General features: G+C 41.7%; 1 protein-coding gene across 8 annotated transcripts in view; it reads right to left on the reverse strand.

Moving 5' to 3' along the window:
• The window catches only part of Cfap54 (cilia and flagella associated protein 54), a 302,779-nt gene that overhangs the window by 245,376 nt on the left and 40,676 nt on the right, over positions 1 to 16,727 (reverse strand). For all 8 annotated transcript variants that reach the window (XR_004112709.1, XM_031349079.1, XM_031349081.1 and 5 more), the window contains exons 10-18: positions 15,048 to 15,229; positions 14,794 to 14,959; positions 13,864 to 13,946; positions 11,530 to 11,664; positions 10,809 to 10,959; positions 9,052 to 9,128; positions 2,996 to 3,124; positions 2,525 to 2,651; positions 41 to 127 (exon numbers count right to left, since the gene is read on the reverse strand). Coding sequence is in view for 7 of the 8 variants with exons in the window: in XM_031349079.1 (XP_031204939.1) it covers positions 41 to 127; positions 2,525 to 2,651; positions 2,996 to 3,124; positions 9,052 to 9,128; positions 10,809 to 10,959; positions 11,530 to 11,664; positions 13,864 to 13,946; positions 14,794 to 14,959; positions 15,048 to 15,229 (1,137 nt within the window). In the remaining variant the exon portion in view is untranslated. The remainder of the gene's footprint in view (positions 1 to 40; positions 128 to 2,524; positions 2,652 to 2,995; positions 3,125 to 9,051; positions 9,129 to 10,808; positions 10,960 to 11,529; positions 11,665 to 13,863; positions 13,947 to 14,793; positions 14,960 to 15,047; positions 15,230 to 16,727) is intronic.

The following is a 16,727-nucleotide window of genomic DNA, read 5'->3' on the forward strand; positions in this document are numbered from 1 at the left end:
CCAAATGGAAATCCAAGGGATCCCAGTGCCAGTCACTCACCTGTGAAACACTCTGTGCTTCTAGGTTTCTTTAATTTTTCCCAGCCTTTGGCAGAAGTGTTTGTGCTAACAGTTGGAGTCTGCAAAACTGAACAACAACACTATTATAAACCAAGTAGGAAACTTTATTTTTGTCATGCTGGGGAACAAACCGATAACCTAGGGCACACCAGGTGTGTGTTCTACCATGGCCCTGTACGCCCAGACATTGGTTTATTTTTGGTTGAGACAGGCTCTCCCTGTTTGCATCAGGCTGGTCTTGAACTTGGTATGTAGCCCAGGCAGGACTCAAGCCCTAATCTACTTCCTCTAATTTCCTTCATGCTGGGACTTACAGGCATAGACCACCACCTCCAATAGGTTACAGATTTATTGCCACTGCCTTCTTTTCTTTTCCAGAGATGTGTTTCAGGACATAGAATTTCCAAATTACAAAAATATTTGATTTCCAGTTTCATCTTAAATAAAGTCATCTTATGGGTAAACTCTTGTCTACTTTGCCTTCTTCTTACATAAAAAAGCAAGTCCTGATACTAAAGTGTCCCTGGTCCTTTCTAGAGGAGCTGTGTCACCATGGTCTGTAGGAAGTATGAGTGCCACAGGACAGTAAACGTGTAACAGTTTGTGTACAGATTGGATTGACTGTCATGGTGGCCCAGGAAAATGAATGATGTGTTGGCCCAAGAGATAGAAAGGGTGGTACCAGTTTTTGATTCTTAGGTCTGGTCCACAAGAGACCTGGCACTATTTTGTTTCTGTCATGCAAGGTTTACAAGGGGTGGTGGTTTGAATGGGAATGACACCCAAAGACTCATATATTTGAATATTTGGTCCATAGTTGATGGAACTATTTTGGAAAAAATCAGTAAGTGTAGTTTTATAGGAGTTGTATCACTAGGGGTGGACTTTGAGGTTTCAAGATCCCATGCCAGGCCCAGTCTCTCCCTCTTTCTTTACATCCAACTTTTGGATCAGGATGTAGCCTTAGCTGATGGCCATGCCTGCCTGTCTGCTGCCATGCTCCATGCCATGATGGTCATGGAATCAGCCTCCGAAATTGTAAGGAAGCCTCAATTAAATGTTTTCTTTTGTGTTCCCTCAGTCATGGCATTTCTTCACAGCAATAGAACAGTAAGTAATTAAGAACCTGACAACACACCCCTTTTGACGAGTTTCATAATTTGTGCTAATGGGTGTTGAATGATAGAAACTGATGGAAAGACAGAACCAAATGCTTCCAAAGCGTAAGAGTTACAGGAAGCTTTCAATGCAGATATGGGTGACTGCAAGGTAAAGCCAGGGCCACCAGTAGGCAGCCACTGTGAAGTTCTTGAATAAGAAAGGTACAAATGGCACTTCTAGAGCATGAAACTGGCAGCAGCATACTTGAGCAAAGAAAGACCAAAGGGACAAAATGGTCATCTGAGTTAGGACTGAAGATCAATAAAGCAGCTGCAGAAACGCTATGGAGGCTCGCAGCTCCTGTACGGACCCTTAATGAACTCCATTGAAAATCGAGCTGAGGCCTCCCATCAATACCTGTGTGTAGTCCCCCATGAGGGCTCATTTGGCCTTCAAAGACCTAGCGAACAGCAGTTACAGAGTAAACCATTAAATGGTAACCCCAGAACAAACAAAGCCCTATTCTTCCATGAAGGATGATGTAGGAAATCATGAGTATTCTTGAAGGAAACCAGCCATGATCCTTCTATGCATTCCTAAGCTGCATCTTTTCAGCTCCAAGTAGTGGCTGTGGCTAGTTAGTCTCTGTGGTGAGTTAGTCTCCATGAGCTTGTTTATGCAACACGAAGGCTACCAGGCTTTCAGCTCAAACAGAGATGTCCTCATTATTATTTGCTCCCTTCTAGTTCTCACATTGAAAACATCAGGTTTGTTAGCTTGTCTTTTTGTTTTTTGTTTTTGGTTATGTTGGGATTTTTGTTGTGGTTTGGTTTAGTTTTTGTGGGGCTTTTTAGTTTTGTTTTGGTTTGGTTTGATTTGGTTATTTGGTTGGTATTTGGTTTTTCGAGACAGGGTTTCTCTGTGCAGTCCTGGCTATTCTGGAGCTCACTCTGTAGACCAGGCTGGCCTTGGAACTCGAAAACCTACCTGCCTCTGCCTCCCGAGTGTACTACTACTCACTAACTGAAAACAACTTTGAAAGCCATATAAATATTTAAAACAAAATACAAAAGGATGGAAAAATAAAAGGGTAAAAGCAAAGGATCTCGGTAGGTACTAAAGAAGTGATTACTCTATTGAATTAACAAAGCACCGATAACTTGCTATTAGCAAATAAATATATTCATACTTCCTTAGAAATATATTGACCTGCTATGCAAAGTATAAACTGATAAATGAAAGTATATATTGATATTAATCCAAGGAGAGCAAAATAAAATAATAAAAATCATTTGGAAAATGGGCTACAAATTACAATTACAAAATTTAATCAACTCTTGACTTAATTATGGGTGACCACTACCTTCCAGTTGGTCAAGGAGCACAACGGCTATGCGGTGCTGAGCTTGAATTAATTCAAGATGCAGGTCCATTGTGTAGCTGTTTGATGCAATCGGCTTGTATGTGTCTCCATCTACGTCTTGAGAGTCCTTCAGTCCAAGAGAGTTGAAGAAGAAATTAAAAAGGGAAATGGCTATCAAAACAGCCTAAGAAAAATAGCTATGCCTTGTTATCTGTCAAGTTCTGTCTTATACATAGCCATTCAATTCTACTCCCTTCCAGCCCTGAGCACTAGCCCTGGCTCATGCTCACGTGACATGTGTCCTCTACACTCAAAGACACTCATTTGCCTTGGTTTCCAGGAAGAGCTAATTCTGGCCTATAAGAAGAAAGTTTCCACAGACAACAATTTTTTTTCTAACCTCCATGCAAAGTTTCCATTTTTCCTTCTTAAGAAAAACATCAACCTGATATGAGATTAGTCTTCTCTTACCTTGACATAGCAATGGTCAATTATGGATGATCCATCTGACAAAGTTGTTAACATGCAATTCCAGTTCATGCTGGTGATTGATTTATCAAGGAGTTCATATGCATAAAACAGCTGTTCCACAGGTGTTCGCTAAAATGATTTTACAAACAAAAGGAACAAACTGAAACACTTTATAACTGTTCAACATCAGCTGTGCTCCATGTCTTACTAAATATGCTTATCTTCAACTAAAGACTGAGTACTGTCAATGAAGATGAAAATAACATAGCTCACCACTTTCCAAAAGCAAACTTTCACCAACATATATTTCAGTTCTATTCATTGTCTTAAAATTCTAGTTGTACCAATCCTAAGGGGAAAATTTAAGTATGAAGCTCACATAACTTTGGCTATTCTCTCTCACACACTTAATTTGAGAACTTGCTTTTTTTTTTTTTTTTTAATCTCAGACCCTCAGCGCTGGAAATTTAGACTTGGAGTCCACAAAACTGAACATGGTATGGTTTTCAAAATCTACATATCTTTTAAAGATCATTATCCTCCTAGGAAGGCTACTATAGAATGCTCAGGCCCTGTTTAAAGATTCTTCTAGGAATCTTTTACACATGTGGGTGGGTAAAACAAAAGCCCTTGGGCTCTCGTTCATGAGTCATTCTGCCTCACTGCCCCAACAAAGAACCACTTCCTACAGCCTTTATTTATTTATTTATTTATTTATTTATTTATTTATTTATTTATTTATTTTTGTCTTTCATTTGTGTTACCTAAATTTGTTGGATTGCCATTCTCACCATTCATGTGCCTTGATCAATATGGAACATCACCTTTTAACTTTTAAATGCCTTTTCATTTCTCCATCCTAAGATGGAGCTGCCTTCTTCCCTCAAACCATAGGCTCAGGCTCATGTTTGTACCTTAGTGACTCAGTGTGGTTACATCACAGGAGCTCTCTAAGTACCCCAAGTAGAGAGAGGCTGAAAGCACAGAGTCACAGGTGTCAGCAGCTGTTGGAAACCCTGGGGAAGCTGGGGCTAAGAAAGCTGCTAGTCCTTTGGGAACTGGCTTGCAGACAGGAGCATGTTGTCCTCTAAGAGGCTCCACCGAGCAGCTGACTCAGACTGATTCAGACATACTCAGCCAAACAGTGGATGGAGCTTAGGGACTCTTATGGAAGACTATGAGGAAGGATTGCAGGCTTGAAGGGGATAGGAACCTCATAGGAAGACCAACAGAGTCAACTAACCTGGACCCTTGGGGCTCTCAGAGTCTGAACCACCAACCAAAGAACATATACACAGGCTAGACGTAGGCCTCTCCACTCATATGCAGCAGATGTACAGCTTGGTCTTCATATAGGTCCTGAACAACTGAAATGGGGGCTATCGCAAATGCTGTTGCCTAAACATGGGATATGGTCTTGTAGCTGGGATGCTTTGTCTGGCCTCAATGGGAGAGAAATGAAGTGCCAGGGTAAGGGTATGGGGTGGGGGACCTTCCACCTTCTCAGAGGAAAAGGGGAGGAGGTATAGGGAAAGGATTATGTGAGGGAGGGGGTGATCTTTTGTAGGTCATAACTTTATGGGGAGGGGAGGCTCAATGCCAACTCCATCTTTCATGAGCTGAAGTTTTATCTTTTTCCCTCTAGATAACTGTTGGTTTTTTTTTTTAAATCCATGTTTGCTTGTAACTATGCCCAACAAGCTACTACAGTACCCAGCAGCATGCCCACTATTCTGGTTTTCACTTCCCATTTCTGTTTTGGCCTCTAGAGTTTTCCTTGGTTTCTTGTGAGCTTTGCAATGAGCTTGAGGATATTGATCCAGCTCTGTCTGAGATGTCTAAGTATCTTCCAAAAAGATGTTTAAGCTAAAACCAGAGGTCACAGAGGACCTGTGTGTGCATATGCAGGCATGTGCAGGTCCATGCATACATGCAAGAGGATGACATCAGGTGCCATTACTCTGGGCCCATCTGTCTTCTTTCCTGAGTTAGGATCTCTCAAGTAGGATCTTACCAGTGAGCTCCAGAAATCTGCCTATTTCTACCCCTCTGCTGTAGGATTACAAGCATGGAACCATCACACCTGACTTCTTACACAGGTCCTGGAATTCAGGTCCTCACGCTTGTTCATTAAGTCCTATACAGACTGAGCTATTGCCCCGGCTGGGGGGACAACAAAACTTTTCAGACTCCACACACAGCCACATTCTCTCATCATCTTCACCATGATCGCCAGGTTCATTGTTGTCACCATCACAACCAACCTAATTTAAAACTCATCTGTGGGGACAATTCTCAAATTTTGGTTTCTTTAAAAATCACAGAAATATTATAAGAATGTGTTTTTATTTTGATCCCAGGTGTGGGATGTGGGACTGCTTCAAACTGTCCACAGCAGCAGCTGACTGTGATTTGTCTCATGCTCTAGCAAAGGTGTGGTTTTGCCAGCTGCAGATAGTTTCTGCAACTGTGTGATGTTTGGAATTCTGGTAACTTTTCAGAGGGTATAAAAATGCTAGGGCCCAGAGAGGCATGAGTTGGTGGTCATTGGTCATTTAGGGGGGTTGATAGTGGTTTGTTAGTAGTTGTGCTCAAAAAAGAAACCAAAGGAAAAACATTAAATTCAAGGGTATCTCTCTCTCTTTCTATCTCTCTCTCACACTCCATTTCCTCTCCTTTCCTCTCTTCTCCTCTCTTCTCCTTTTTCTTCTATCAAGTGATAGGGGTGAAGTTGGGGCACTAAAGAAGACCCCACAGAGTAACAAAGACCAGTTACACTCATCTGTTTATAGTTATCTTTATATCATATTTTATCAGTTTATATTAGTGTCCATTTTTATATCCTACTTACTGAATAGATGCTACATGTTCTGCATAAGTTTGAAATTGTTTGAAATCATGTCATCTCCATGGTACTTTTTTTTTTTTCGAGACAAGGTTTCTCTGTATAGCCCTGAATGTCCTGGAACTCACTCTGTAGACCAGGCTGGCCCAAACTCAGAAATCCACCTGTCTCTGCCTCCCAAGTACTGGGATTAAAGGCGTGTACCACCACCGCCCAGCCATGGTACACATTATATTTCATAGCACTTTACATATGTGCAAGAAATATTATTTTTCACACCTAAAGATCCCTCAGTGGGAAAAAAAAGAAATTGCTAAGTGAGCACATGAACCTTGGACCACATGAATCTGAGACCTAAGCTGAGACCAAACCCCATTTGAAACACACACACAAAAAAAACCTAACATATACAAGGCACTAGTTTCCAGAGTGTCACTAATATAAACTGTCAATTAAATGGTTTAACAACCCAGCAGAACAGGTTCCATTATAAATTTCACATATAAAGATGCTTGAATGGATCAAATAATTCATTTAAGTTCAGGCAAATAGTCAACATCCTCAACTGTGAGTCTGTCTAAAACAAATGCTAGGCTCTGGGCTCTGGGCAAGCCAGGTGATTGCCTTACACCAGCTATCACAAACCACTATGGCTGAGCAGACTGTACACTACACTGTAACTGCCTGTCATTGACACCTTCATCATCACAGACTTCATATTTTGGCAGTTTCTCAGGACATGGTAGTAAAGCATGTGGAGCAAAAGACACATTTTGCTAACTCCAATAACAGCAGCTATTTAATAATAGCTTATCAATCGCCTTTAGATTCTTTGTTGTCAGAGACCTGTCACCTAAGAAACCCATTCGATTTGGTGACTTTAGCTGATGGAAAATTTCAAGCCAGAAAACCTAGCCCTTTATAACTTGCACTAGGGTTCCTCTGCCTTCCCCATTCGCACCATGGAGAAGAAGGGCTACCCCACCAAGCCTGCGATTCTCACACTCTAGTGTCCTTAAGAGTTGGAATGATAGTGTTTGGAGTGAGAAATGAGAAGCTGCATATTGTGTAAGCACTGAAAGGTAGCCCTAGACAAACCTCTGTTGGACAATTATGCCTCCTCTGCCTCTTAGGCAGACCAGTTTCTGTCCCCAGTGTCAGATCTCTCAAATCTAGCTTTCTCTGCAGGACACTACTGAAAATGAAGAACTCAAATGCATACCCCTGAACCTTGTAATTAGAAAATGAATGTTCACTGGAGAAGGGAAACTCACAACAACCATTTGTTTGGTACTAATAAATAGAATTTACCTGTTAGACTTAGTTTGGCAGAAAGAAGAAATTGTTCTTTTAAACTGAGTACCTGTAGGGCTGGTGAGATGGCTCAGTGGGTAAAGATACTTGCAGCCAAGCCTGACAACCTGAATTCAAACCCCAGAACCCATACTGTGGAGAGAGAGAACCAACCCCTGTAAGATGTCCTCCATATGCTCCATGGTGCATATATTCATGTACATACACACATACACACACACATACACACACACACACACACACTAATAAGCATTTTTAAGAGGGTTTTACCTGTGGAATATCTAAGATTAATCTGTAGCCTCAACACACACAGGAACACGTGCATTTGTGAACACACACACACATACAATTTCAAAAAGACACTGAATCTGTACTGAGCTTGTACTGACATTTTCTTGTCATTGCTTCCTAAACAATATAGTATACTATAGACATAATACAATGTGTTCAGTATTAAAAAGTAATCTGGAGACTATAAAGTATGCAGCAGGGCATGCCCAGGTTCTATATAAACACAGTACAACCTTACACAAGAGGAGACATGCCCATTGATGTTATTACCTGTGAGGATCTTGGAGCTAAGCCACCAGGGATGTTAAGGGAAACTACCCAGAAATACTCAGTCTTATAAGTTTCATTATAAGATTCTTCAGAGATCCCAAAAGAGATGGCAGTGAGGAGGGTTAATAGCAACTGAGAGGGGAAGTGCTGCCAAAAATAATATTACAAAAAGAACGGAATGCTATGTGTTAAAAAAAAATATGAGAAAAACAAAGAGAGGCCCAGGGATATTAATACTGTAAAGTTGCATTGTTTTGTTCTGTATACTGCTAAACCCTCCCAATGTCAATGCAATTTTCACAACTTAGTCTACAGTTTATCAATTAAATCAAAACAAAGAGTTGCTTGCTTCCTCTCTCGGAAAGCATTTTAAAGTCATCCATGAAACATGGGAGCCCAGAGAACATGTTCCACGGTTGAATAAGAAGAGCTTGGTTCTCAAATAATAAGACTCGTGGTATTCTATGCCTCCTTAGGAAAAAACTACTACATAACTTATAGACTAAGTGTCCTTCTGGGAAGTTCTGCAGCAAAGGAACCTCTGGTGTTTAATCTAAAAATCATCCATGGCTGTTTGCCACGACGTCTGCTCATGTAGCACAGGACCAGAATCACAGAGGATGGCCTACACACGCTGCTCTGGGGGCTACTGATAAATAGATGAACATTGGCTGTATATGTGAGGCTGCTCTATTTAGGTCAAGACAGTAATGTTCATGTACAGAAGTAATTCAAATGCTGAAAAGCAAGTAACATGAGCCATGTAGCTCCTCACCTTCAGGATAAAGCTTACTGAGCACTCTCCCCGAGAGCCATTGGCCTTGGTACCTTTCAGTCAGGTGAGAACTCATTCACCCAGCCAGAGGCACATACTGAGTGGAGCACCCCCACTCTTTAAACCAGTGACCCATTCAAACCAGCAGAGAGGCTGGAGAGATAGCTCAGTGGGTAAGCACGCCCACTACTCTCAATTGCCAGTACCTCCCTCATCTAGTGATTCAGAACTGCAGAAGTCTAGCTCCTGGAGATCTAGCATGGTCTTCTGGCTTCTGTAGGCATGGTACTGTGTGTACAAACCCACACAGACACACACATCACATCAAGACTGCCAAGTAGCTAGGTCACACTTTGGTTCGTTTAGAACTGGTTACACCTGTTCTAGAGGAAAGGCAAAGAGGGAAGCCGCTCCGTAGTGACCAACACAACCAGAAACAGAAATTCTTAAAGTAACACTCAAGAGGCATTTCTACAATGAACCACTATTACATTTACAAATTTCATATTGAAAATAAGAATTCATGTTTTTAACCATGCTTTCTATAATAGATTGCAGTACCTTTAATATTGGAAGGATTTCTGGGACCCCTTTTGAAGTCCCAGGCAACTCATCAAGCCCTTTCTTTGAAGATATATCTGAAAAAGAAAGGAAGTAAGGAAAAAGAAAAAGATGAGGAAGAAGAGAGAGAAAGACAGAAGAAGAAAAAAACAAAGGGAAATACAGAAGGACAAGGGCAAAGACAAAATGAAAATTCAGGAGTGAACCAGATCATTAAGATAGTGTACTAAATTATCTTTTAAATTATTTATTGATCTTAAATATTACTCACCACAAGAATTTGACAAAATATCAAAATGCTTCTACTGTGTACCTAAAGTTTTATTTATATAAAGTAATCTTCTTTTAAAAAATTACAAGAATTTTGTTTCTCAACAAGATAGTGTCAGATTAGTAATTGCTCACCCCTCTATGTTCTTTTTTTAAGACAATGTTTTTTTAAAAGAATTGTTTGTTTATTTATTTATTTATTTAATATATATGTGAGTACACTGTAGTTGTCTTCAGACGCACCAGAAGGCAGCATCGGATCCCATTATAGATGGTTGTGAGCCACCATATGGTTGCTAGGAATTGAACTCAGGACCTCTGGAAGAGCAGTCAGTGCTCTTAACTCATGACCCACCTCTCTGGCCCCTGTGTTCTTCTATAAAGCCCATCTGAAAGAATGACAGAGCCTATGGACTAAGACAGATGCCAAAGAATCCCAGTCTGAACCAGAGGAATACAAATGATATGTATTTGTGAGGCAACACTACATTTCCTATTTTAAAATACTTGGTAATTCCTACTAAACTACATATTATTTAATTCATAAATAAATTCCAATATTGATGGCAGCATCATAACAAAAGATAAAAACGTTATATCCTGTTAAACCTGATAATGAATGGTGTAAGATAACAAACAGTCTTCCAAAAGTAACTAGTAGGCACTACAATTGAATAAGAAATAGACTTTTAAAGTCTCTCATCATTTGGAGTTCTTGTTTCTGGTAACAAGTATTCTAGAAACCATCTCTCAGCTGCAGAAAAGATAGAAACTATTTTTTGGACTCACAAGCTAAGACAATAATAAAATAGTAAAAATAAGGCAAGGTGTTTGGGAAAGGAAGTCGCAGGGTGTAGAAAGACAGGGATGTGAGCCAGGCATGGTGGCACAGGTCTGCAACACTTGGAAGGCAGAGGCAAAGGGCTCAGCAGTTCAAGCCCAACCTTGGCTACACAGTGAATTCAAGGCTGAGCTGGGCTAATAGAGACATCATCTCACTAAAAAACAAAAACTGCAAAAATAGGTACATGGCCTACTTCTCCTGCTGGATACAGTTCTGAAGAGAGAAACCGGGCAGCCATTTTAGACAGGAATTTGAAAATAAATACGGCGTCCCACCCCTTCCTCTCGTGTTTCTATGTCAGGCAGGGGAGGGAGGGCCCAAGGACATTTAACTCACTGAGAATGAATGAGGAAAACCAGGAAAGGGAAGGGAGGAAGGAGCAGAGAGGAATGAGGATGGAGAGGGAGGGGTGTGTGGTAATTAGGAATGGAGAGGGGCCTGCGCAGATGAGGGAAAGACGGAGCCTGTCCACCTTCATACCATAGAGCGTCTAACCTTTCCTTCGACCTACCTGGTTAAACCTGTGCCGTGATCTCTCTCACTGGCACCTGCTAACGGCAGTTATTCTGTGTTCTAACTCACACTTGCACCATCGCATCTGTCTCTGCTTACACCCTCCTCCTGCATTTCATCCATCACTTACCTGAAGATTTTTTGAATTTTTTTTTCGGGTTTCCCAAAGACTCTAGTATTTCACTTAACCGTAAGGTGATCTCTGCCACCATCACGATGTCCAGGTCTTCCAGTTTATAGCAATGTATCACCTCGCTTATCTGCCACAGGAGATAAACCCACTACAAGGAGGAAATATAAATTAGAAGCGTATCACAAAAAGAGGCCAAGTTTTCTAATGTTAGTCTTCCTCCGATCATCCCCTGATCACAGCAAAGCATTCCACGGGCTTCCTTACAAATGTAAACAACATAAAGTGCATTAAATGAAATATTTAACAATAAATGTTTACAAAAACCCACAAATATTCACCTGCTTATGGTGTGCATCCCTGAAGCTACAATGGAAATTTTATGATGTTATTTTTGGGGATCATCAAATACTTGAAATATTCTCGAAGTGCAAAGTCAGCCAAGTGGGCAGGTGTTTCCAGCTCCATTTCAGGTGCCTGGAAATCGACTTTCATGCCTACATCCCCAAAGCATATCGTGTAAACCAGCTAGGGCTTAGCAGCACACGTTCTGAGAAAGGCTCACGAAGCACGACAAAGAATAACTTCTTCCCACACACATCTGCAAAGGCCAGGAATTACGGGGTGGATAACATGGACGGCCTAGACTGGAAAAGTGTACTCAACTTGAATTTAAAATAAAAATAAAACAACTCATGTAAACGAAAAATAAAAAAGTTACTTTGTTAGTGCTGATCTTGTGAGAATATTTTGCAAAGTCGTTTTTGGTTATGTTGAGCCTTTGAATTCCTTGCTTGCATCTCTGCCATAAGAGCGCTATTATGTCCACAACAATATCCTTATCCGGCTGAACACCCTAAAAGCAAAAAAGAGCAGTGTGTGAGTTTCAAGAACACGCTGTGTGACCGTAGCATTCAGCACATGTCCCCAGTAATGCTCCTGTAAGTGCTTCTCATGTCCCAGATCATTTACCCACACCAAACAAGTGCGCTAAGGAGAATGTCTTCCCTGCCATAGCCACTACCAGCTGAGCAGGACATAGGCTAAGAGGACCCACGTGGTTTCCCCCACAAACCAATGTCCTAAGAGTCGAGCTCCCTGAGTCTCATCTAGCACTCTGGAACACTAGTTCGGCTCTCTCAATTAAGTCTGAAACATTTTCAACCAAGTCTGTAGACCAAGAACTTCTCTCCAACTGGTCAAAGTATGCTTTTCGTTTTCTAAATTTCTTGTATTGAAATAATAAGGAACTGCAGAAATAAAAGGTAAAGTAGTGACAGGTGCAGGAAGACAGTGCAGAGAAAGTAGGGAGAGAATCCAGAGAAGGGTGGGGTATGGGAGCAGGGACAGCATGCAGAGGAGGGTGGAGAGAAAATGAGCATCAACACACGGCCCAGGACGGGCAAGCCTCCTCTCTAGTTATCAGGGTCTTTGCAGATAAAAAGGGGACTTGTTATATCTGAACTGGGAGGTAAATGAAGTTTATGATTAAAATAAAGCAAGTGTGGAGCTCTCAGGAAGCTCTGAGACTTAATTTGTTATGCATTTCAGCTCGCCGAAGCATCCAGAGAACAGAACAAATACCAAACACTGGTAAGTGTGTATGGACTTGGGTCAAGCTGAGCTGAACTAAGACATACAGTATATTCTTTTTAAATGTGTAAGCAAAAGATCTTTGCCCTTTTAAGCCTTATTTTTTTTCTTGTTTTCTTTTTTCTTTTCTTTTCTTTTTCTTTTTTTTTTTTGTAAAGCTTGCCCACTATAATAATATAATAATTATGTTTTCTACCTGTCTTTCAAAATTCAATACGTAGCAGGGCCCACTGCCACAGGCCTGTAATGCCAGCTCTTCCCAGCACAGGAGGCAGAGACAGTGGTTCTCATCCCCAAGGCCAGCCTGTGCAGCTTAATGACATCCTGTCTTAAGAAGTACAAAGCAGGCTGCGAAGGTAGCTCTGCAATAGGATACTTGCTTTGCTATACACAGCCATATGTTCTACCCTAAACACTGAGAGAGAGGAAAAAAACCTATCACAGATTCCAAAATATTCTAATAAATTCAGAAGAAATAGAGATACTGTAAGAGCAAAGCACTTTGAATCCCTCTTGTGCTCCATCTACCCAGGAAAATATTAATGCAAAAACCTTATAATTACACTTTCCATATTCATAAACCCAAATTTCAAATAAAATTCCATGAGAATTCCAGTATCATATATGAAAGTGATGAAAACAGATTAGAGTACCACCACTCAAAACTGGCTTCCAGGGAAGCTCAGAGATACGCTGGGGAGCCTGGTATTCAAATTTAAAAATAGTGCTAGTGATAAGGCACTTGTTCAGTCAGACCCCAGAGTCAATCACTTTCTGCCTCCCCCACCTCATACCCTCCATGAGTGGGGAGAGAAAAGGAAGGGAGACAGAGGAAAGAGAGAAAAGGGGGAGGAAAAGGGGGAGGGGAGGGGAGGAAGAAAGAGAGGAGGAGGGAGAGAAAGGAAGAAGAGAGAGGAGAAAGAGAAAGAGGAGAGAGAGGAGAGGAAGGGGAGAGAGAAAAAGAGGAGAGAGGTGGGAGACAGGAGAGAAAGAAGAGAGAGAGGGAGAGAGAGAGAGAGAGCTGCCTCATGTCTCACTCCAGGAATGCCAATGAATGTCTGGGAGAAGGAAGTAGAAAGCTCATGAGTTCATAGGAGCCGGAAATACACAGTAAGTCCCTCTTTCCAAATCCAAAGATGGTGGGTGGGGGCAGACCTGAGCCACTACACATAGGCCACTCCTAAATTCTGATCATTGTGGGAAAAGTGACAGTAAGCAAGCACTGTCTCCAGGGGCTGAAAAGTGCCACGGCCAAATTTCACTAAACATATCTACTTTTCTTCAAAAACCACTGCCTGGGTTCCCTCATCCTTAGACGGAAGGCAGCTAGCATCCTAATGAACAACGGATTAATAACCTTAGGAGTGGATCCCGCCTTTTGAGCCAGGCCTTGAGAGAGGCCAGACTATTAGGAGATATTTCTTGACACACTGTTACAACTTATCTAAAAGAGTTACTTCACCTTGGTAGGGACACAGACGCAGAAGTGAAGAATTGCTGCCAAGCTAAAGATATCGTCGGTGAATGTGGTCCTCACACAAGACTCTGCACATGAGAAGCAGAAGAAAATGAGAGTGTACAGAGAGGAGAGAAGCCTCACAGACATTACACTGTTTACCATGACCACGCTTATCTTGTCAATAAGCTATTTAAGATGTGTTCATGTCAAAATGTATCTCGGTAGTCAGTTAAAATGGACTGGTGCTTTTATTATCAGTCCACAATGTGTACATTTGCTGTGTCCCAGGAGAAATGGAAGACTCTGACAATATTCGAATAATCAAAAATGTGGCAAGTGGAGAAATGAATAAAGGTATTTATTTATTTGGGTCCCAATGGAAGAAGAAAGTCTGTCACTATGGGTACACATGATTTGTTGCAATTGGGAGGCTAGGTGATGCCTAAAGGAACAGGGAAAATATAGAAACACAGAATAAAATACTTCTCACTGATCTAAAAGCAGACTAGATGTTTGAGTGTGCATATGGTGATGCTTAAACCCTTGACGTCCTGAAACGGAAATGCCGCCTGCTAGCGAGAAGGGGCACAGCCAAACTTGCTTTTTGTTCAGCCTTTGTCCCATCCTCCTTTGCCCTTTGCCCTGCTGACCTCACACTTACGATAATGCTTAGGTGGGACTTCTTGTGTTGAAAGCATTTCCAGAAATGAATGCCTCTTCTCACAAGGTCTAGGGACCACATCGGCTGACACCCAGCTATTTCTGACCTACCATGTTCTAGACTCCACCACTCCCGCTGCTGCCCCCAGGCAGTTGGTCAGCCTTGCCAGTCATCAGTCATCAGACGCACTCGCTAGACCTTCTGCATTGGACATGCCTTGTCACACCTCACCCTACATTTCTCACATTTTTTTCAAGAATCCAGCTACTCACCGTGACAAGCTATGTGTTTTAGATAAATTTGAATGGAGTGTGCCTCCTTATCCGTATCCAAAGGAAAGATCAAACCTCTGTTTTTCTTCACATTGACCAATGGCTCGACTGCAAGCAGAAGAATTAAATCCTTCTCTGCTTTCTTTGACTCGGGGCTGGCCTGCCTCTGAGAAAAGTATATCCCGCCGTTAAATAGCATGTTAACGCCATTTTAACAAAATGGAAAAACAAATGAAGAGCTTTGCATGTGTTACCTGGAAAAACTGAATAAGTTGTCCAGCGAGAGATTCAAACAGTCCCCACTCTTCGTAAGTAAAAGCCAATTTTGCAAACTTCACAGACGCAGCCACAGAAATAACATTTTTCCTTTCGACTATATGCTCCAGGAGACTTGTTTGGGGGAAATCAAGATTTCCATTTGAGCCAACATTTGAAACTAGAAAACAAGAGAGGAATGTTTGGATGTCATTCATTCGAGAAGACGTGATTTAGATATTCGCTGCCAGACACTGTCAGACTCTAGGAAGAGGAGAAAGAAAAGGGCAAGGGCACTGTCCCCAACCTCACTGTCACTGAGATTGCAGGGTGGTGGGACACATAAGAAATCTAAATTAGGGCACTGACTGCTCTTCCAGAGGTCCTGAGTTCAAATCCCAGCAACTACATGGTGGTTCACAGCCCATCCGTAATGAGATCTGACACCCTCTTCTGGAGTGTCTGAAGACAGCTATAGCGTACTTACATGTCATAAATAAATCTTTAAAAAGAAAGAAAGAAAGAAAGAAAGAAAGAAAGAAAGAAAGAAAGAAAGAAAGGAAGGAAGGAAGAAGAAAGAAAGAAAGAAAGAAAGAAAGAAAGAAAGAAAGAAAGAAAGAAAGGAAGAAAGGAAGAAAGAGACAAACAAACAAACAAGCCTAAGTGAGCAAATGCTCAGTGCTATGGAGACAAATAGGAAGAGTTAGCAAATGTAGGTCTGAGGGAGGCCTTTCCCTAAGGCCACTCAGAAGGACCATGGCACGCTGCAGAGATGGTCAGAGGTCAAGAACATTTGCTGCTCTTGCAGAGAACCCAGGTTTGGTTGCCAACGCCTGCGTGGCAGCTCACAACTGTCTACATTTCAAGTTCCAGGGAATCCAATGGCTTTTTTTTTTTTTTTTTTTTTTTTGATGAAGGAGTGTGAAATATAATGAACTGGGGAGAGTGAATTAGCAGCATAGGCAGCTGGACACTGGGAACGAGGAAGTGTGTCCAGCTTGTGATTCAAGTAATCCCCAGTAGCTATATCCACAGCAGACCGCAGGATCAGCTATGAGTTAAGAAACATCATCAAACAAGGGAAAGCAGAGGAGAAAAGACTGCCAAGGAGAGCTTTTAGTGAAAAGAGAAGAGTCAACAGTAGCAGGTATTACAGAACCTACAGAAGAGTGTGGGGGAAGCATTGAGCGAGCTTCGCTGAGCGGAAAGGAGACTGGGTTTTCTTTTCTTTTCTTTTCTTTCTTTCTTTCTTTTTTTTTTTTTTTTTTTTTTTTTTTTTGAGACAGGGTTTCTCTGTGTAGCCCTGACTGTTCTGGAACTCACTCTGTAGACCAGGCTGGCCTCGATCTCAGAAATCCGCCTGCCTCTGCCTCCCAAGTGCTGGAATTAAAGGCGTGCGCCACCACTGCCTGGCAGACTGGAGTTTTCAATAGCATGGCAAGGACAGAGGCTACCAGGTGTAAGCAGAAGGAAAGACGTGGGAGCAGTGCACATAGGCAGCTCCCATGGCCTATCTGACCATCTCAGAGACATCCAGGACAAAGATGAAGGAGGATCCAGGATAAAGGGACTGCTTAGAATAACTTGACAGGACAGCATAAAGAAGTGGAGAGCCAGGCAGTGGTGGTGCATGCCTTTAATCCCAGCACTTGGGAGGCAGAGGCAGGTAGATTTCTGAG

The sequence above is a fragment of the Mastomys coucha genome, unplaced genomic scaffold (genome assembly GCF_008632895.1).
Source record: "Mastomys coucha isolate ucsf_1 unplaced genomic scaffold, UCSF_Mcou_1 pScaffold4, whole genome shotgun sequence".
NCBI lineage: Eukaryota > Metazoa > Chordata > Mammalia > Rodentia > Muridae > Mastomys > Mastomys coucha.